This window comes from Mirounga angustirostris, unplaced genomic scaffold (assembly GCF_029215605.1).
Source record: "Mirounga angustirostris isolate CCGP_5_RB_7025 unplaced genomic scaffold, mMirAng1.0.hap1 SCAF_13, whole genome shotgun sequence".
Classification (NCBI taxonomy): Eukaryota; Metazoa; Chordata; class Mammalia; order Carnivora; family Phocidae; genus Mirounga; species Mirounga angustirostris.
In genome coordinates, this window is record NW_026991721.1 from 71182917 (window position 1) to 71205886 (window position 22970).

Consider the following 22970-nt stretch of genomic DNA (forward strand, 5'->3'; position numbering starts at 1 on the left):
CCTGGAAGCTTCTCTAAAGGGGAAGCAGTGGGGTACTCGTCATTGGATCTCATTATGGAAACATGGTGACACTCTGTACCCTTCTTTAAAGAAAGACTTGACCAGATCATGATCCAGTGCCCTGCTGCCCAGCATATTCAATCAGTAGCTGCTGGCTTCAAGTATTTTCACTCTTGTCCCATCTTTGAAGCTTTTTAGGACATTCTCACTTGTTACGTTTAACTTGAGAATCTGATAGAAACCCAACCCTCCTCTTCTGCTCTTTATTTACTCTATTACACCCATCTTGACCAAAAATGGTCACAGAGCAATGTCCCTGACATGAACTATCTGTTATGTGGGCTGTTCACAACCTCGCTTTTAACCATCTCTGCCGCACACCCCCGCAGCAACGCTCAGGCTGTGACTTTTCTAATTTCCCACTTTGTTGAAACTCCAACCAGCTCGGCGGTGTCCTCCCCTGTCCCCACCTTTTGTTTAGCCTAACGCTGTTGCCCTAGCACACTCTGGCTTTGCATGTTGTGTTACTGGCTCTGAGGAAGCACATCTTGTTTAAATGGAATGCTGCTAGCCAAAATGGACTCCTTCCATTTGATAGTCTCACCCCAGATGAATTGGACGTGGTTTCCTATGAAATGAACTCACATTTCAGGCTAAAAGGGAGCCTGAGAAATGAGCCCTGGGGGAGAGATATGGAGTCGTTTATGAAATGGGATGCCTAAGTGGTAGGTTATTAAATTGCGTGAGGGTTGATGGTGAACTGCTGGTCTAGGTTCTGTGTCCCTTGTCAGAAATTCATTTTAAAACCGAGGGAGGATTTTGGGAACCTTGTTTCACATGAAATCTTGGTTTAACTAGGAGCACATGCCCTGGAAGCAACTATCAGAGGCTGCTCACCATACTGACGGACTGAGAGACACTTCACAGACTCTGTCTCTCAAACTCCTCTTGACCTGCTTTCCATTTGTCTATCTCCCCACCCCTAGTCCAGAGTATTGGAAACAGCAACAGTGGATGAGGGAGATACACACACACACACACACACACACAGAGGCAAGAAGAGAGAGTGCTCTAAAAAATCACAACCATAAAAGTAGCCAAAAAATATTTTTTTCATATGAAAAATGACTAATAAGAAAACACAACCTATATGCCATTTGTAAAATATGTAAATTCTATGCCACTCGGTCCATGAAATGATTATGTATTTCAGCACAGGGCCCTGAGGAAAATGTGAGTCTCAGGCAGTGAGAGAGAGCACATAGGATTGCCCCATTTAAACAGGAACTGAAACTGGAAATCTTTGCTTGCACGTTCTCTACATTTTATTTTCATTCATCTTTAAACGGGAGCAAACCAAAGTTTTATAATTTGCATAATTTCTATTTTGCCTTGACCTACAAATTTCCACCTTCTGAAATAATTGACATTGAAAGAGGACGTTTTCCTATATCCTAAACCTGTCCGCACCCCCCAAAAATAGTGTTCTCATATTTAAGAAAGTGAATAATGCTTAAATGTGTTCTCATATTTAAGAAAGTGAATGCATAGGAAAGCATTCGAAAAATGATTTTAAATGTGATTTAAAATATGAAGTAACACCCAAAACAGCAAGGAAATGGCATTCTACCCTTCCACACAGGTCTGACGTCTTTTATGTTCTTTCTTTGAAACTTTCCGTGGAAAAGTATGTACTTTGAATGTACCAGTTGATAGCAAATGATTTTTCTTTGCTTATTAGGATGGTGATTCAAGGTGCTTGAATCAGCCTAACATTTTATTCATGTAGTTATCAACCAGAAGCACTCCCTTTGAAAGAGACACGGTGACCTGAGGTTTGCTTCCCTATTCAGCCCGATTTCCTCTCCTTTCTCCTTCTCCTCTTCTTCAAAAGATTTTTTTTTTTTGGAGTTAACATTAAGTGCTACACAGTAAATCAATTAAAGATATTAATTGGAAGATGAGTCTCTTTTTAGATCAAAATTTTGAAAAACATATCATCTCCCAGTAATTCTGTGGTCCCCCCGTATCTCCATAACTTTAATTAAATGTCAGGGGCAATTATGTTCTCTCTAGCAATTTAATAATCATAAGTGCACATGACGGCTGCAAGCAATAAGTATTTGAAATATATATGACCAGGTTGTTTTTTTTTTTAAGTAAACCATATGATTTATTTTGTGTCACTGTACATCACATTGTACTAATTCAGGTAAAATTCTCCTTTCCCTTAAGTCATTCACTCATTTGTAATTGTAATATCATAGAAATTGTATATGGTATTGTTCACTAATCAGCAAAATGAAATGCAGAGTATGGTGAATGTAAGAGAAGCCAAGATTTCTTTTCTAAAATATGAAATTCAATAAACGCATTGCCCTATGTGCTGTGGCTAAATAAAATTACTATCCAAGAACAAAATTAATTGACATCATGGAATTTCAGACTAAAATAAATAGAGCTTGTGAACATGTACTGATATTTAATTAAAATCAGTCCAGCGTTTGTACCATTATCTTCTCTCCCCCTTAAAAAGAAAAAAAAAAAAGCTTTCATTTTGGGAAAGATCATAAACCACATTTTAGTTCACAGAGATGGAAAGAGCTACAGTAATTTCAAAATAGCCTGTGTTGTCCTGGCACATTATTCACAGATTGTGGGCTATACTTGATCCAACAGGGGGGGAGGAAAGTTTTTTAAACTTTCATACTTATTGCTTTATGAGTGATGACACATAAACTGATGTGTTCTTCTACTTCCTTCCAGATTTCATTTTGTAACTCTCCCATAAACTTGCTACCTTTTTGGGAGAAAAATAATTCACACTGTCAAGATGGCAAAAAAGAATTTTTTTTTTCTATAAACATCCCAACTTGCAGATACAGAATTTTTGATATGAAACTCAATTTTTTTTTTTGCTTTTTCTTATTTTCTAGTATTTATACTTTTATTTCTGACATCTCTTGGAGGGAATCTGAACTTTACCAACCAAATGTTTACCATCAATCCTAGATTTAAGAGTGTCTACACATTTTTGTTAATTGGACTATTTGTTTACTTAGAATTTAATCTATTTTAGAAAAGCAGAAAGGTCTACAAATTATTAGCAGAAAAACCACAAGGGGTTGGAGGCCCTTAAGCTTTCTAAATATTTTACTGAGTCAGTTTATGCTTTACTCCTTTAACATTAGTGCTGAGATTTTTCTTTGCAATACATTGTTTTTTGTGACATTTGTTATGCATTGTAGAGGCTATGTTTGGAAATATAAATCAAGTTGGAAATAAAGAGGTCCCATTTAAGATGTACAAAATTGAGCCATAGGGATGCCTGTCAAAAAAGTATTTCTATATAAGAGCTCCCTTTAAAGCTATATGCTTCAATAGATGTAATAACTTCTCAGATATGCTAATTTCATGTTGTTTTTGTGAAATCATCAGGGGGGAATTTTGACAGCTCTTTTGACGCAGAGAAGGGTGTTGGGACCATTGTCATTGCAAAACCTTTGGATGCAGAACAGAGGTCCATCTATAATATGAGTGTGGAAGTCACCGATGGAACAAATGTTGCTGTCACTCAGGTAAGATGTCAAATTACTAAATGGTGAGAATGCCCAATGATCTGCTAATGTCAATGGTGCAAGTGATTAAAGAATGTGTTGGAAGTAGTAAATAATGTCCATGGATTTCTACTGTTTTTTTTTTTTTTTTTTAAGCATTTGAGAGAACAACCTAGGAAAAGGATTCTATCAATGATACTGTATAACTTAGCAGTGACTATTCATGCATGGAAGAGTGATATGTATTTGCTTCTTGATCATTGACCGTAGATTTATCTCTTTGACAACAAAGTCACCTTTCCTTGAATTTACAAAGAAGAGGATGTGTATATTGTCTGAGTCAACACAACATTATATTCTTCACCTTTTCACTTTTCACCTTTCACTTCACCTTTCAGTCTCAGAGTTAGAGCTAGACACACCCAGGAGTCCAAGTTCATTTCACAGACTCAGATGAGTGATATGTTCAAGGTCACACAGCCTTCATTAAAAACAGGGACTGAGATTTAGGTGCCCTGCATCCCGTCTCTCGTTCTAGCCTCTATGCCAGTGGTCCTTCATCCTGGCTGCACTGTGGAATCCCCTGGTCATGGGGCCTGTGGTGTTAAAACCACTGAAGCCTGGGCCCCACCAGCAGAGATCCTCCATGACTCTAACAAGCAGCCAGGGGTAAGGACCATTGCTTGGAGGTAGCAAGTTTATGGGAGAGTTACAAAATGAAATCTGGCATGTGAGTGTTGATGAAAGGGCACAGAGAGCAAGGACGAGGAGAAGATCTCTGGGTGAGACCAACAGGATTTACCCCAAATATGAGAAGATTTTTTTTGTTTTCTATTTTAGAACAGGCATACATGCCTGCCCTATACCTCTTTCATTCTCCCTACTTCTCTCTCCTGTCCTCACGACCCCAGAAGCCATCACTCATCAGCCATGGTCTTTTTTCCTGCTCAGCCCAAATGTGCCCTGAGACTCCTCAACACAGTGGTGCAGGACGTGAAGACGAAATTGTTGCCCACCCCAAAGTTAGCAAGTGTCGATTTGTTTAAACTGTGATGTAAGCTCTTGTAACTATGTAGGCTTAAAAAGGAAAGAAGAGGATCGTTCATGTGCTGCCTCTTAGTTTGAAGTGGTTTCAAACATACGACGAGATTTTCTCCTTTGAGCCTGTGCATAATCATAAATGGTGGAATTTTAAAGGAACAGTAGGGTTTGTTTCTACTTCTACTTCTTTTCTTTTTGCCTTTGTTTACTTTACCTTTTCCTTTTCGTTCAAATAAACTGAATCCCAGAAGGGGGACATCATGTGCACGAGGCACAGCAGCCAGTGGTGTGATGACTCCTGATCCTTCAACCCGTGTCCTCTCCTAGGATGACTGTACAGCCGTGACCACCTGTGAGAGGCCCATTTACACCTGTTGCGCACGTGTAACTATTAGTAGTTGTCCCATTCACCCTTAAAACTGCCCCAGTTGGGACAATAAATTATTTGGCCACCCTACTTAAATCTGTACTCTTCAGGGGACTTTCAAGACTAAAATACAGACGCCTAGAAAGGACACCATGGTTGCGATCCTATGGGACTCGCATGATCTAAAAGCAAGCCCCAAAGACTAATATAAAACAACCCACTTGCTGTATTGCTAAGTCTCTATTGCTCTTTCACTTTTGGAGTTGGCCAGTTCTTAGCATAGCCAACCTCAACTTTTTGGCACCACTTAAAAACACGAGATGTATTTGAGTAAAATACAAATAAAGCATGGAGCCATATTCATTTCCATACTTTTCTCCAGGGTTTTATAACAATTGAATGAAATGGTAAGTCAGTGTGCCCAGAATGTTATAGATACACATGAAATATGTTTGCAGTGAGTGGATGAATAGTAGGTGGGACGTAGTCAGCAGGGCTTACGCGGCAGATATGCTGGATCTTCAAAGCACACGACTGATGTGTGTTAACCAAAAAAAAAAAAAAAAAAAATTATCAATGAAACTTTTCTTTTAGACTTTCATTAGGACCAGATGAGAAATCATTTAACAGCATGTATTCCACAAGTATTTCTTGGGTTCATACCATGTGCTAGGAGCTATGCTAGATGCCTGAGGTCACAGGGATCCAGAGTTTTAAAACCAGATGACTGATACGCACACACTCCTTAAAAGTTCACTTGGAAGCATATATTATAAGACATTGTTCAAGTCCTATTTTGGTTGATTTTATTTTGGACTAATGTACAGTTAGACTTATCTCCAGAGCAGATGGGAAGAGTGGGAGAATCGGGGTGAGCTTGGAGGTTTCCTTTGGCAAGGCCAACCTAAGTAGGTTAATGAAGGGTAGCAAGAGATTTTCTTGTCAAAAGCTTCCAAGTCGCTCTGTGTCTCCAGAGCCATGAGCTTCTCAAGAAGCGAGAACTAACCATTTCCAAACTATAAACGTGTGTGTCATTATTACCACCAGAACACCATCAGGCTGTGTTTGGGCCTGAATACCCACCCCCTGCCCCCAGCCTCTGTCAATCCAGGCCTCTGCTCACATTTGCCACAGCTCCGCTGACAACAAAGACAGAAGCAGTTCTCTCATTTAGTCAAAGCCCTCAGTATCAAGGACATTATTACAAAAAGATGTTTTGGTAAAGAAAAGGCATTCTAGGTTTCTTTTAGAAATCACTAAAGCCTGCTCCAACCCATGACCCTAGGGAACGTAATGATTCTACCATCAAACAGATACCCTTCACCATATAACTAAATAAATGTTTTGTAGCCCAAAAACACCTGTTCAGTTTTCCTCTGGGAACTTTTCTCTACTTTGTTCCTTTGGAATCATAAAACATCTATGACAAGGGCTTCAAATCAGCCAGAAACAACATGTTGAATTTCACTTCACAAATGTCAAATATATCAGAGCCTCGGGGATCTCAGTGTCTACATGAAAACGCTTCCTTCATCTTCATTGTTGTTCTGTTGTCCCAACTTGTAGGATTCTTGTGCCTCAGAGTTACAATATCTGGTGGCAAATAAACATCCTTTTCCTTACTGAGATTCCCTAGCATGAGTACAGAGTATAAAAAGGTTCTGCAGATTTCACGTTCTAAAGATTCAGATGTACTGAATGAGCATGTAAGCAGATGACTTTCTCCAGCTGGCGTAGGAAGAGAGGCAACAAAAAGGGATGTCAGAGAGTCCAAATGTGAGATGATTTGAAACCTTATTGCTAGTTCAGGTACAGCGGGGACAACATGGCAAGGAATGCAGGTAGCCTTGAGATGCTGAAAGGGGCTCCAGTTGACAGCCCGCAAGGAAACGGGGACCTCAGCCCTCTCACCTCAAGGAACTAAATTTGGTTAACAACCTGAATGAGCCTGGAGCTGACTCACCCCCAGAACTTCCAGAAGGGAACACATCCCCGCTAACCCCTTGATTTTGGCTTTGTGAGACTCTTAAGTAGAGAACACAAGTGAGCAGCACTGTACTCAAACTTCTGACTTACGGAGTTAGGCGATAACAAACGGGTGTTGTTTTAAACCAAGTTAGTGGTCATTTGTTATGTTAGAAATAGGAAACTGTTGTCCTCTTCATTTTCCAGAAAAGGAAATTGAAACAAAGCGAGGCTATGTAACTTGAGGAGATCAGCGTTCAGAGGTAGTAAGCTGGATTCCAGAGCCTGCTCTCTCAGCCATTGTGCTGTGCCCCCCTCAAAAGCAAGGGTAAATCTAAGGCGGGAAGAGAACCCCACCTGGCTCTACTCGTTATGAAGGGGACACTTTTTAAGAGTGTTCCTGGGGAACATAGCGTCACCTGTGACTGTTAGAATGTCTCAGAGCCAGCTATACATGCTGGGGAGGAGCAAAATACCCCAGTCTCCTCAGAGCCTCTGCTCAGCCAGATGAGTTTATGCACCACAAGGACACACATTACCATGGATGAGAAATTACTGGTTTTAACAACTTTCCCCACACATCTATCAAACCCATATGAGCTACTGTGTCTTCATAGCAAATTTAAATAAATCTAGAGCATGGCTCTTCCAAAGGACCAATGGATGGAAATATAGAGTAATATATAATGCCTGATAGTTGCATAATGAGACTTAACCAAGCTTCTTTCTTGTTTTATTTTCCTGGCTTACTGAGAATAGCTGAATCAAGTATTATCACTACACTCACTTTTCTAGTGAGAAATTGGCACACAGATGGGTTGGGTGGCCATCCTGGGTATATGCAGGTAAAGAGGTCCAAACCCACTTTTTCCTTCTCAAGATCAGATAGATTTCAGAAACTTTCCCCTATACATCTATATATATCTATATCTATATCTATATCTATATCTATATCTATATAGAATATATGATTCATTAGGGGAAGCATTTGGTATAAAGGAAGGAGGATTGACCTTGAATCACGTGACCCTAATTCAAGTCAGCACTTAACTGGTTCCTGTCTATGTTACCATGAAAGGTAGCTCGGTCTCTGTGAGACTCAACTTCTTCTGTAGAATGGGGATAACACCTTCCATACTTCCTGGGTTATTATAAGAATAAAATAAGATCTTTTGAGATATCTTGAGATCTGTGATGTGCTAGACACATGCAGCTTTTATTATTAGTCTCATCCTCAACTTAAAATTGGAATAATATACCTGACAACTATAAAATACTGTGTGTGTGCCTTTCATTGTTATTCATGAAAGACAGCAGAGATATTCATGCCCAAATAAAAATCTAAAAATTACGTTGATTTGATTCAGGGACTTGTGATATGTGCTTTTGCGATTTCAGTATGCCTTTCTTATTCAGGTCTTGCTTTGATTTATAAAGATATGAAAATCAGCTTGCAGCCAAACCTGAGATTAAAAATCTCTTTCAGATAATCTCCAAAATTCTTCAGCCCCACAAAAGCAGTTAATTGAGTTAATGAGCCACAGAGGTTTTCTGCCAAAGTATGTGTATGCATGGGGGCTGAGAGGTCTGGGACCTGAATTCCTCAGGTTTGCTTTGCCCTCCCCAGCCATGAGGATTCCATTCTTTTGTCTCTAAGGGATGTGTTGGGAGTTCCTAACTGGCCTCCTTCCTCAAAGAGCAGACTTTGTCTTGAAGATGTGGATTCTGTCTTATCCTTTCCCTCCACCTTGCACCTGCTTAAAGGCAGGTGAGGGTAAGAACGAATCACTTTAGCCAAAGCTGCTCCATGATCCCCCAGATGAAGGAACTCCCAAGGTATACATCCTTTGTCAAGGGTTTTCGTTTATCTTCTTTAGCATCATCTACCTCTTAGTAGGTGAAAAAGGAAGAAGCCACAAGCCCCCTTGTACATTTACATTAGGAAAATGCTGGAACTAATACAGTTATATAGAGATAAAATAAGGCAGCAAGCCAACTCTAGGTGGGACTTTCTGTTAAAAAAATAATGATGATAAAACTTCACTGTATGTCATAGATTTGTGCCTAACAACTTATAAGTAAATCAATTTTGGAAAATGGATTACAATTTTAAAGGTAGCAGGGAACTTTCTATTTAGAATAATCCTATGATTAATGTTCCTGAAATGACAATGGTCATGTCAATTATCTCTCGTGCCAGTTAGGATTTCTGGATAGCAAGGCATATAATATTTGCACACTTAATTGTTCACATACATGTTAGGTGCATTTGTAATTAATGTGTGTATAATTTAAGTGCATATAGAAATAGTATAATGGAATGAGTATAGAATTTGTCTCCATATGACCTAGTTTAAGTCTGGCCTTGCCATTGGTACCTTGGGCACACCCCTTAACTTCTCTGCTTCTCATTCTTCCCATTGATACACGGGAGACCATAAAGTTTAAGCAACGTATATGAAATGGATTTACACATTGTTAAATAAACACAAACCGACATGATTCTTTTCTACTTATATGTTCACAAACAAAACTTGTAAGCCTGGGGAAAATGCAAGGGGCATTACCCTTGACATCACAATCATAGAATATTTTAAGAATGGTTTTGAAATGCCAGCAGAGGCAGAACAGAGTCTCGGTAATTTAGGGCTTAATTGGCTCTAATGAAAGACGGAGGCCTTACCCTCCAACACGCTCCATGGACACTTCATTCCACGAGCCTTTGTAAAGCCAGGCTTGGCACCTACCCAGACTTAGCTTCGATGAGCCTGCAAAACCCCAAGTGTTTGTGGTGGGCAGCACTGAATCCAGCTCTGAAGAGACTTCCTACTGCATTCAGGTCCCTCCCGCTTGGATCCCATTGTACTTCCTTGGGCCTTTCAATTACCATTTGGCGCACAACATGTTGAGAGTTACTTTGCTTTGTTAGTTCAGGAGCTCACAAATGGCCCCAGCTGTGGGAAATAAAAAGCAAATGAGGAAAAGGAAGCCTTTGACAGAGAAGCACTTGCTCTGACTGTAGACTAGGCTCAAGACAAAGCGAGCAGAAAGAGGCAAGCTTTTCAGGAGCACATCAACTTAGAAACTTCATGAAGGTCAGGGCAGCCTCGCTGGCTGGGAAGGCTTTTTTATCCCGTCAATATAACTGCTTCCGTGGACACAAATATTTTAGCATCTTGACTAAGTTAACTTGAACTTTTTAAAAGGAAGAATTGGCAATCAAAGAATCTAGTATGGCCTTCCAGATACAGTGAAGATTCAAAACAATGCCTAAAACTCACAGGCACGCTTCTCAGCCCTTTTTCCGTTACCATAAACTCCAGGCCAATCTTGTTCCCACGTCACACTCACTCTTTGGGCAAGTCTTCCTGGCACAAACGTCATAGCACTGCCCTTTTCTCTTCCTCAGAAAAGTTCATCTGCACCAAAGTGAATGACCGTGCAGCTATTTGTAAGAAGAGCTGTGGTCTGACTACATTTATTTTAAAAAGTAAATAATTCTCTAGAATGCAGCCAAATGCTTGCATAGTACTTAAAGGAGAATTGGTAAAAGCTTTCCCATTAGTCAGTAATAAGAAGGTCACCATCTTCACTACTATTTAACATCGTGCTGTAAGTATTAGCCAGTGCAAATAGATGAGATAAAGCAATTTGTGTTATAGAATTTATAAAGAAAAAGGCAAAACAAATGTAATTCTTCAACATGGACTCCCTGGGGTGTGTGCATTTTGGATATATGAGTTTGGGTGGGTTTTTTTTTGAGAGAGAGAGTGCTCGCAGGCCCATGCAAGACCTGGAGGCAGGGGAGGGCCAGAGGGAGAGAGGGAGAGAGAGAATCCCAAGCAGGCTCCATGCCCAGCGCAGAGCCAGACACGGGACTGGGTCCCACAACCAGCCAAAATCAAGGGTCAGACACTTAACCAACTGAACCACCTAGGCACACCTAAGTGCTTTTAATAATTAAGATGGTCCCCACATTCAAGAAAATTCAAGAAAAATAAAGGAGCTTTTTTAAGTACTATAAAAATATAAGGAATATGTCATCATTGATCTAGTTGCTGCTACTATTATTATTACTACAATGTCTAATAGTTTTATTGTCATCATCGTAGTTATTGTTAAATTATACTATTAATATTATGATCATCATCATCTTCTTTATAATCATCATTTTGCCTGGATCATGGCATAAGAGAATAAAATCTGTGGTATCACAGATGTCTAAACTCCGTGTACCAAGATACTAAATATTTAACTATGACATATATTGAATGCCTGCAAAGTGTCCAGCCCTGAGCTGGATGCTGGGTATACATTGATGATCTCTGAAATTTATCTAGAATCCCAAAATCAGTGTTCTCAGCACCCTTGTGTTCAATCCCTGACATGCACAGAGCAGCAAAATATTGTCCCTGCTACTGTTGAACAAGGTGATGCTCCACCTTCTTGTCTCAGCTCTCGTACTATATACAAGTGTCCAGTTTGCAATCTATTTAGTACTACTTTTTTTCTTGGCATTTTTGTGTTCTTTGTTGGTAATCTCATGGTTTGAAAGACCCCAAAATGTAGTACTGAAGTGCAATCTAGTGTTCTCAAGTGCAAGAAGGATGTGATGTGCCTTACAGAGAAAATATATGTTCGATGAGCTTCATTTAGGCATGACTTATAGTACTGTTGGCTAGAGATTCTCTCCCTCTTCTCCCTCTGCCCCTCCCCCTGCACGCGCATGCACGCACATTCTCTCTCTCAAATAAATAAATAAATAAATAAATAAATAAATAAATAAGCTTAAAAAAAAAAAACCCTATTTGAGGAAAACTAAAACATCCCTGGAAAATGTAACCATAGATCTGAACAAATGAAGAAACACAAACTATGTCCTTGGATAGGAAAATTCCATCATAAAGGATCAGTTCTCCTAACTATTTTTGCCATAACGCAATTTAAAACACTATCAATTTTTCGTCAGGTGCTATACCAGTTGATTATAAAATTCATTTTGAAGAACAACAAGCAAGCCTGGCCTGGAAAACTCTTAAAAGGAACACAGAAAGGCCTAACTTTTCCAATTAAGACATACTGTAAAGCCTTTGTGATTGAAACATTTTTATATTGACATATGAAAAGACAAATAAACTGATGGAACACAATAAAAAATCCAGAAATAAACTTTTGCATACAAGAAAAGCCTCTCAAATCAGTGGGGAATTGATGGTCTTGTAAAAAAAAAAAAAAAGAAGAAGAAAAAAGTGGCATTAAAATAAAGGCAAAGCCATGTGGAAAAAAATAGAACTGGATCCATTCCTCACATAATACAGGAAAAATTCCAAATGGAGTAGAGATGTAAATGTAAGAAAAGGAAACATGTAAATGCTATTTTTAAAAAATGAGTGTATTCACCTATAACCTGGAAGTGTAGAAAATATTCTAAACTATGACTCAGAGTCCAGAAACAATAAGGGAAAAATTGATATATTCAATTTCCTGAAAATAAAAATAAAAGCTTTTGCATGGCCAAAAAAAAAAAAAAAAAGCAAAATAAAGTTAAATGACGAAATTGAAAACATATTTGCAATTTATATCACCATGCTTCCAAAAATAAAGAAGGAAAAGGCCATCTAACCCATAAAAGAATGAGCTGATATAAATAATTTTCGCAGGAAAAGAAATGCAAATGCCTCTTAAACATATGAAAAGATGCTCATCCTCGCTCATAATAAGCAAAAGGCAAATTACAAGTACACTGAAATGCTATTTTTTATCTATCAGATTGGCAAAAAATACAAAAGTTTGAGTACATATTCTGTTGGCAAAGCTGTGGAAGACAGCCATTCTTATATATTGCTATGGGAATACAAATTAATAAAACTTTTGGGAAGAGGAATAGGGAAATAACTAACAAAACTATATAAGCACTATCCTTTGATCCACCACTCACAATATAATATAAAAAAACCTGGGCACAAGGGTCATCTGTGCTCATTCTTTCTAAGAGTGAAAATTGGAAACATCTTACATGAACATTAATAGAGGAATGGTTGAATTAACTGTGATCCACCTACCCACTGAAAGAGTATCTCTATACTGTTGTGGGTTGGTCTTCAGAATATGAGAATGCAGAGTTTCTCAACAGTGACACTATTGATGTTTTAGGTCAGATAGTTCTTTGTTGCGAGGGACAATCCTGTGCATTGTAGGATGTTTAGCAGCATCCCTGTCCCTTACACATTAGATTCTAGGAACACCCCAACTCCCAGTTGTGACAACGAAAACTATCTCCAGATATTGCCAAATATCCCCTTAGGGACAGTCACCCTCAATTGAGAATCATTGATATGATGTTAAATGAGATGGCATGTTGGAGGGCGGGGCGGGGTGTGTGTCAGGGGTTGAGGAAATGTATATAGTATGTTTATATTAACTAAAGAGATGGATAAAATGTAACATTAATCTTCAAAAAATCATTACTTGGGGGCACCTGGGTGGCCAGTCAATTAAGCAACCGACTCTTGGTTTTGGCTCAGGGTCATGAGATCGAGCCCCATATGGGGCTCTATGCTCAGTGCAGAGTCTGCTTGAGATTCTCTCTCCCTCTGCCCCTGCCCCCTCCCACCCTTCTATCTCTCAAATAAATAAATAAATCTTAAAAAAAAAAAAAAAAACATTACCTGTAAGAAAAGAAGGAATAGGATGAGGGGGGAAGAGATAGAAGCTAAACTACTTTAATTGTACCGTTTTTGTAAATTTGACATCAGTACTTTTACATATAATATAAAACAAAATTAAATATTAAAACAAGTTTGAAATTTGAAAGTAAATGGAAGCAAATGAACTTATATGTGTTGGTGGCATAGCTACACAGAGAAGAACTCTCTATGACTTTAAACATACTAATGTGACTGTATATCCCTAGTGGGATAAATCTCAAGGACCAAAAGAAATAAAAATAATATTAAATTGCTGTTGAATGATCATAGTTGTAATATAACTGCAATACCAATATTGTATTGTAATTCTGAGGCTCACGTGCCTGTACTTCATATAAAACAGTGAATAATTGTGATGATGTCATTGAGCATGAGAAATTTCAGCATGGGGTTTCAGCACAGGATACAGATATAAAAAAGAATGAGATTAAGTAAAAAACATGATGCCCTAATTTTGAATTGGACGTGTCAGTACAAACTCATGAAATGATTATTAACAACAAAAAACTTTGCTGACCATCCACTGAAAAAAAGCTAAGCACAATAGCAAATCCAATAGCAATGATCATTCCTAGCACCAATTTCTAACTAAAAAGAAATCAATGCTTTTTGGAGAGAGAAATGGATAATATAAGACTGGGTCAGAAAATGTACAAGGTGACCCAGGAAAAAATCACCAGTAGCAATTATTAGAAAGCAAAGAAGCTATCAAAGACTATAAGAATTGTGTCAAAAGATCTCAAGAGCTGACTTGAAGAGTCTCGCACTGGCCAAGGAAGGGCCGTTTGTGCACCAGTCAGTATAGTACCTGCAACGGACAGAAATATAACATCTGTGATTAAATTCATGAGCTCATACTGGTGCTTGAAAAAAAATACTTCATTGGTCACTTTAGGAGGAGCTGGAGAACCATTATTTGAAATAGTAAATAAAGGGAAAGAATGAAATATCAATTATGACTTTACTACATAAATTGTCTTTCAGAGTAACCACACAGTTGGAGAGAAGTTTCTTTTTAGGACTACTCTAGCTAACAAATGTGAAATAAATCATAGAATTAAAACATTACCATTTCATATTTTTAATGAATAAATGTTATCTATGTAAGGATCATCAGTGGTTGCTAATACCACATAACAAGGGTGAGAACTAGATTTATATATATCCAGATGGAAATATACTGTCTCACCCATTAGAGATATTTTTTGTCAAAAAAAAAAAGGAAGAAAAAGGAAATCTTATCAAGTCTCCTAGATCAAACTACCAGTTTATAAGAAATACAGGAAACAGAGGGACATGGAGAACAAAACCAAGGGGAAGCAATGAGCAAAATTTGGGTTGTGGCACCTAAAGAGAAAATGGTGCAGTTTGTTTACCACCACCAGCAACGACATAAAAATTGCAAGGGAATAAAAGGAGACAGAAGGAGAAGCTATAAATTAAAAGATAATTAAAGGACATATGAACCAAATGTAATGGTTGGACCTTATTTGCATATCCTGATTTTTTAAAATATGTTTCTTTTTATAAACATACATAACACCCTAAAAAAATATAGGAATATGAACACCCTGAATACTTAATATTAAGGAATTATTGTTTTCTTTGTTTAGATGCAGTAATGAATAGTGTGTGTGTGTTTATTGTAAGGGTCCCTATCTTTTAGAGATACATACTGAAATGATGGGATTTGCTTCAAACTAAAATGGGGAGCAGATGTTGGATGAATGGCTACATATATAAAACAAGATTAGCCATAAATTGGTCACTGTCAAAGCTGAGCTATGAATATGTGAGGGTTCATTAAACTATGAGTTGGTTATTTTATTACAGTTACTTATTTATATCTGCCTGAAATGTTTTATAAGAAAATGCCTTATAAAAGAAAACAACTTGGGCGCCTGGGGGGCTCGGTTGGTTAAGCATCTGCCTTCGGCTCAGGTCATGATCCCAGAGTCCTGGGATTGAGCCTGATTCTCCCTCTCCCGCTCCCCCTGCTTGTGCTCACTCTGTGTCTCTCTGTCAAATAAATAAATAAAATCTTAAAAAAAAAAAAAAAAAAGAGAGAGAGAGAAGACAACTTGGGAACATCGTATTTTCGCCATCATCAGTACCATGTTCTTCACCAGACATATGCCATCTGAAGGAGAGCTTCTGTGTGGGGCCCCTGCAGCCGAGCTCTGATTGCTCACACCTGAGTTCATGCGTCCCGTTTCTCTGCCTCTTTTTTACTCTTCCCATCCCATCACAGCTTCCACATTGCCTCCACTCGAAGGAGCTCATAACAGAACTTAAGTTAATAGAAATGTACCAAACTAAGGTCACCTTGGGATCTCTTATATTATGCCTCAGATAGTCTGTGCCATTATCACCCTCAGGGGGCTGTCTCAGCTGTTCAATTAATAGTGAGAATATTGATTAGCTCATAGTTTATGCTCCTGCTAACGTGAACTACTGGTTTATTGTCAGCCTCTAATTACAGTGTGTTTTCATACGAGATCTTTCTACATATTGAGATAGCTCCTGGAAGCTGGGCTCCAAGGACGCGGAGGGAGGAGAGAGAGAGGGGGCCTTTTTATCAGCAATGAGTGAATTGGCATTCGTCATCACTCTTGTCTTCTTTTAACTACAGGTATTTATCAAAGTGCTGGATAATAATGATAATGGCCCAGAATTCTCTCAGCCAAATTACGATGTCACAATCTCTGAGGACGTGCTTCCAGATACAGAGATCTTGCAGATTGAAGCCACAGATAGAGATGAGAAGCACAAGCTGAGCTACACTGTCCACAGTAGCATCGACTCGGCCAGCATGAGGAAGTTCCGGATTGAGCCCAGCACAGGCGTGCTCTACACTGCCGAGAGGCTGGACCACGAGGCCCAGGACAAGCACATCCTCAATGTCATGGTAGGACCACGCTGCTAATGTGCTCCCCTAACACAGTCTGTGACCATTCAAGACACACTCCTTGGTCTTCAGAAGTACGGGGCCCTTAAATGTTGTGAGTAGGAGTAAATTTGGTTTTCTCACAGCAGGGTCACCTTCGTTTCTGCCTTTTTTATTTCCATGAGGAAAATTGCTATTGTTCTAGAGTGACCCGATATTTTTGCCAGACTGAAGTAGTCGATGAGTTCTGCAGACAGTGGCTGCTGACAGGCTGACTTGGGAAGGAAGGAACAGGCCATGTTTCAGTAAATCTCCCAGGCTATGATATTGGTTTGCATCCAGAAGATTCTGTAGAAAAGTTTAAAAGAAGTTCCTTGAGAAGTTAATCACAAGGGCAATCATCTACTCAAAATATGCAGTGCTCAGTCCTTGGAAGCATTTAGAGGACTGATTTATTACTTACTGCACTGGCATTGGACCTAGTAGTAAATACTGCCACCCAAAACAGATCTCAAAACACACTGAAGCCTGCAGAGTGTCCGTTAGGTCTGAACCTGGGTTCATGGGACCTCCAAATTATGTGGAAGTTGCTTTAATTTTAAAGTGGAGTTTTCCTAGTTCACATCATTGGGAAGTAGGAATTAATAAGAAACATCCTTGATCAGTTTATGGCCTAAAATCTGGCCCTTTGACCATCCAAGAACCCTGGGGGCAATTGCATAGCCCCTGCCTCACAGACCCCCTGAGTTCCTTAAGACACATACTAAATCTTGGGTACTGACTGCCTTTAAAATACATTAAGATGCTACCAGTTTCCTAGCAGCTGAACGTGATGTTCCGCTAGGTGCTACTCTTCCTTCTTCCCAAGTCTGGAAACACTGCTGAGCCAGAAGAAGCTCCAGGGCCACGTCCTTGGCAGTTTCCAGCTGAGACCCCGTTCCCCAGTGGGGGGAGGAAGAGGGACTCTTAGGGACTGTCAGATCCACCCTCATTCATTCAACAGATATTTCTTCAGCACCTAATGTGTACCAAGCCCCATTCCAGGTACTGAGGACGCAAAAGAGACAAAGCTCCTCCACCCTTGGACATTCCACTGAACAGCCCTAGGTCTCAATAACCCCGAAATACAGAGTTCAGCTTGGTCCCGGGGTGTGGCAGGCCAGTCTACGGGTGGGAAGATGGAGCACATTCACCCGGTTGCTTTTGCATGCGTTTTATTCAGGGGCAGAAACCTTATGCCAAGGACTAACTCCATTCTCATGACTCAAGTCATTCCTGTTCATTCTTTCCTTAACAAACTCAAAATTCAGTTTGGTCACCCTGTATCATTCATCATTGCTGTAATTGATTATTTAGAGCAAACATGTCCTTTATGCTGCCTTTCTCCAAGCTAAGCCATTTTAGTCCGTTTGCTCATTCCTTGCAGGTACTATTTTTGAAAAGCCCTTTCCCTTTGATGGCTCTCCTCAGTCTATTTTCTAACTTCTCCACATCTCTCTGAAGTTACAGAGCCTAAAATTGAACAAACTCAAAGCACACATTTGATTAGCACTACATAAAATTATAGCGAAATCATGCGGTGAGGGTTAAAGAATTGATTATTTGCGAGCTTCTGGCATATGCAAATCAGGGGAAACTTTAAAGCAGGTTGCTCGGTGAAGTCACAATGAGGGCTCTGGCATTTTAAAAATGAAGGTTTGGTTTATCTTCCTGGGAATCAGGGTTCTCTCTCAGTCCTGGGCCTTTGCCTTGGGTGGCTCTCTTTGCCTGAAACATGCAGCCCACGCCACCCTTGGACCATTTCTACTTATTTTTGTTACCTCTTCCAAGAAGCTGGGGGCCGGGTTAGCTGTTTCTTACAACTCACTCACATTCTGGCACTCATCACCAGGCTTCCTACCTATTTGCTTGTTTCCGTCCCCCACTCACCTGTTAGCATCTGGAGGGGAAGGACCAGATCTGAGTCACTGCTAAACCCCCAGAGCAAAGGCAGGACTTGACAGATAATAGGGGACAACAAATGTTTGTTGAATGAATGAATAGAAGGCATTGCATGCTTTGCATTTATGAATTCTTTTCACTGAACGTTTTAGTTTCCCCTTCAGAAGAGTATCCATCCACCGTCCCATTACCAGCTATATATACAAATGAGGGGGAAGCGGCTGTCGGCAGTGATGCAGAGGAAAGATACTTAGGCAGGGAACATCACGAACACAGGCTGAACACAGACCATAAGCCAGTCATCATGCTGAGCAGTAAAATGGAGGTGGCCCCGACTCTCAGCCTGTTCACCATTAGTGTCCTCACTCGATAGCACCATCACTTACCGAGCCCCTACCCTGTGCCTGGGACAGCATCCAGCACTTTGTGTGAGTTACCTCATTTTCTCTTTGCCACAGACATAGCCGTGTGAGAGTTCCTTGCAACTTCAGATCTTAGTCCTACTGCTTCTTGTATTTTGCCTAAAGGTCAGAGATCAGGAGTTTCCTTATCGAAGAAACTTGGCCCGAGTCATTGTGAATGTGGAAGATGCTAATGATCACAGTCCTTATTTTACCAACCCGTTGTATGAAGCATCTGTGTTTGAATCGGCTGCTCTGGGATCAGCTGTTCTGCAAGTGACGGCTCTGGACAAAGACAAAGGGGAAAATGCAGAACTCATATATACCATAGAAGCAGGTGAGAGCTGTTGCACAGATCGCAATATAATGCATGGCCTTTGACCCTTAGCAGCGTTTATCACCATGTGAAATTCACAGTTGTTTGGCCAAACAACTGCCCTATTTGCGTGATGATGCTCTATCAAGTTCTTGGCATTTTCGGTAATACGTTTTCCATCACTGACAGTGAGGAAGGAGTTCCCTTTATTGTGGTGTTCTCGGATTGTTCTGGAATGGAGGAGAGAGAAGTGTGTGGTAAACTCAGAGGCTTTTCCTCATGGGTCAACAAGCCATGGCCTCAGACTAAAATAACCAGTCTCCCTTCTCTTGAGGGCTGCCAGGCTGTTCTGTGGATTGAATCATACGTGTCTTTGTTTATCTGTCACTGGGCGAGCCGTGGGCTTTGAAAATATCTATACCCCCACGGTTAGCAGAAATGCACTTCCGTGGAGGTGATTGAGAGTTGCAGAGTGGGTAGGAGATACTGAACTGCCTGCTCAACCAGACAGATAAATACATACAGCCTCACATTCTGTTAAATTTGAGATTTTTAAAATCAATTTTGACATCCATAAGGCCAGACCATATTTCACTGATGGTTTGAGGACCGAAAGGAAGAAAATATTCGTGACAGAAGAGATGATTATCCAAGCAAGGGATAGGACTGTGAACCTAACGATTACAAATATCCCTTATCTGCTGTATTTTCCCTTCCCCTCTTCTGTCTTTTTTTTTTTTTTTTGAATATTCAAGCCACATATTTCCAAAATGTTCTGCAACATTATGTCTGTCGTGCATAATGCCAAATGCTGTCTCCTTTTATGCCAGCACTGGAAAGACTTCTTTCCCGTGATTTAAATGTGGAGCATTTTTGGGCGCCTGGATGGCTCAGATGGTTAAGCGTCTGCCTTCGGCTCAGGTCATGATCCCAGGGTCCTGGGATCGAGTCCCGCATCAGGCTCTCTGCTCCTTGGGAGCCTGCTTCTCCCTCTGCCTCTCTCTGTCTCTCATGAATAAATACATAAAATCTTTAAAAAAAATGTGGAGCATTTTTGTGAGTGGTTGAATTAAAATATGAATGCTAGAATGACAGTTTTGGACTAAAAAATATTAGAGAAAGAAAAGCCAACAATCGTCTTTATACAAAAGCCACTGCAACGAATGATACTCTAAAACTATTTCCCGTATTAGGTGCCCACATTTTATGGGAGTCAAAGCTAAGCTCTATACAAAAAAAATAATAAGATAAAGAAATAAAAGACATTAGTTTTGTAAGAGCAAGGGGCCCCGAGAAACTTCACCTGTTTCTTTTCTAGATATTTATGGAATTTTCTTCTAACCTAAAGCCTGACCAGTATTTTTTTTAAGTGCTATTTTGCATCTGTTGTTTACCACAGGAAATTTTAAGTATTTAATTATATAATCCTTATTCTTCTAGTTCCACAAATAACATAGGGAAGCTTCTTTTTTTCAAAACACAAATATTTAAATAACGTCACAGAAAGTGTTGCCTGATCCAACAACTCTTCAGACTCTTTCTACAGTTTTTTCCTAATCTTACATATATTTTTCTTTTCCCAGTATTCATCCACGAACATACACTGTTCCATATATCTGTGATCATCTAGGTAGGGAGTTTTATTTCTGTTTTTTTTACTTAACATTTTCTCAGCATTGTCTATGGTGTCTACCTCCTTTTTGTGTTTGTCGTTACAGTTACTACTTATACTCTCCTAGCTAGGCCAATAACTTCTAAGCCAATTTGGAGGTTCTGAGGAGTCAAACAAGAGCCATTTCCCATCCCGCTGACAAGACCACTTTCCTTATCTTTCAACAGCCACACACTGTAGGCCGGTGCTATGGGTAGGCCAGGGATTCCGTCGTGCCTTTAACCACTGACTAAAAACAGAGAGAAAAGTTATTTTCTTAAAACATCTTTCATATGAAAACTTGAATTTCCAGAAACCTGGAAATTTCCAGAAACCCAGAAATGATCTGATACCTCAAAAAAACGACCTCTGATTGTTTGTGTGAGAAGCTAATGAGGATTTCGGTGTGTGCCCAGTAATTCACAAGTGGTCATGGGGCTCCTTTGTGGACAGACAGACCTCCACAAGCCCTGGACTGCTCTTGGCCAAGCCAGTTCCTTCCCGGACCCTGGTAGGAGAGAGGGAGGACCCAGATGCTGCAACATTGTGAAGCAAATGACAGGTGGTTGTGTAGAGTGGACATTTTACGTAGGTTCTCTTCCAAACTTCAGATAAGCAAGGTTTTCCTCTGCTTACTGGTGGGCCGTACACTTCTTAGCCCCTGCCTGGCCTCTGAAGTAACTACGGAAGCTTTTATCTGGGCCCAAAGAACTGAGGTGATATTTGAGTGTGGAGCTTCAGTTCCTATATTTGGTTCAGATTTCTGTTTGGTGCCACAACGGCTCATGAGTGGCTCCGAAACAGGAGAGACAAGGACTAAGAATTGAGTTACAATGGGGGGGGGGTGTCTCTTGGATCCCAAGGGGCATATACAGATAAAGAACTAAAAATCTTTTTTTAGATCTACCTCTCCTCTCAATCATTTAATACATATTTACTGAACACCTTCTTTGTGCCAGGCTGTGCTATGTTCTAGAAAAAGCATGATATGTAAGATAAGCACAGCTTTTCTCAGTTGCCAAAAGTCTACAGGAAGCTGTAGATTCCAAGGAAATAAGCAGAGGTTAGTTTCCGGGGATTCAAGGATAGCTGGAGAGAAAAAGCAGGAGGTGGATTCTAAGAAAATGGGCAGGGAGTATGCTGAAGAGGGAAGGAGGCCAAGAGCCCACTTTCGACCTGCTATACAAGCGCAGCATCCCAGAGTGGTGTGACAAGCAGGTGAGCGGCTGTGGGACAGCAGGGTTATGAAGTTCTATCGAGACCAGAAGCTGGCTCCCCTTTGTCCCTTCCATTATATCCTGCTGGGCATGAAGGAATGTGCTGGGTCTGCAGCAAGGGAGGACTTCGCTGGAGACTCCACCGTGGGACTCCACATCAAGGAACACAGAGACACTTGACTCTCTTGCAATCATCATTTGGGGTTGCCGGTTGGCCCCCATTATCTCTACAATCTCTACGTTTTCCTCCTCAGAGATGCTGATGTAAAATGATTCCTGACTCCTTTCTAGGGCCTATGAATCAAACGTTAAACTCATGCTCAATTGCATTATTTATTGAAAATTTGCAATCTCGCTCATGAGATCATTGAACTTCATGTTGACCTCACAAAGTGCTCATCATGGCAAGGAAAAAAAAAATCATGCTGATACCAAAGATGACATTGTTCAGTACTCACATTTGGGGGTTTGAATCAAATTCTTTACTTCTTTATTTAATTAATTCTTGGGGATGCCTGGGTGGCTCAGTTGGTTAAGCAGCCAACTCTCAATTTCGGCTCAGATCATGATCTCAGGGTCCTGCGATTGAGCCCTGAGTCGGACTCCACACTCATCGGGAAGTCTTCTTGAGGATTCAATTTCTCTCTCTCTCTCTCTCCCTCCGCCCCGCCCCCTGCTCATGCTGTCACTCTCTAAAATAAATAAATCTTTTTAAAAAATAAAATTGTTTAAAAATAAGCAGATTTTATAGGAACATGAATTTTTTATTCTCTTTTTTTTTTTTTTTTTTAATTTTTTTATTCTTATGTTAATCCCCTTACATTACAACATTAGTTTTAGATGAAGTGTTCCATGATTCATTGTTTGTGCATAACACCCAGTGCTCCATGCAGAATGTGCCCTCCTAAATACCCACCACC

General features: G+C 40.0%; 1 protein-coding gene across 2 annotated transcripts in view; it reads left to right on the forward strand.

The window, feature by feature from the left end:
• The window catches only part of FAT3 (FAT atypical cadherin 3), a 519284-nt gene that overhangs the window by 404921 nt on the left and 91393 nt on the right, over positions 1 to 22970 (forward strand). For both annotated transcript variants that reach the window (XM_045892830.1, XM_045892831.1), the window contains exons 6-8: positions 3439 to 3578; positions 16270 to 16545; positions 18993 to 19203. In XM_045892830.1, the coding sequence (XP_045748786.1) occupies positions 3439 to 3578; positions 16270 to 16545; positions 18993 to 19203 (627 nt within the window). The remainder of the gene's footprint in view (positions 1 to 3438; positions 3579 to 16269; positions 16546 to 18992; positions 19204 to 22970) is intronic.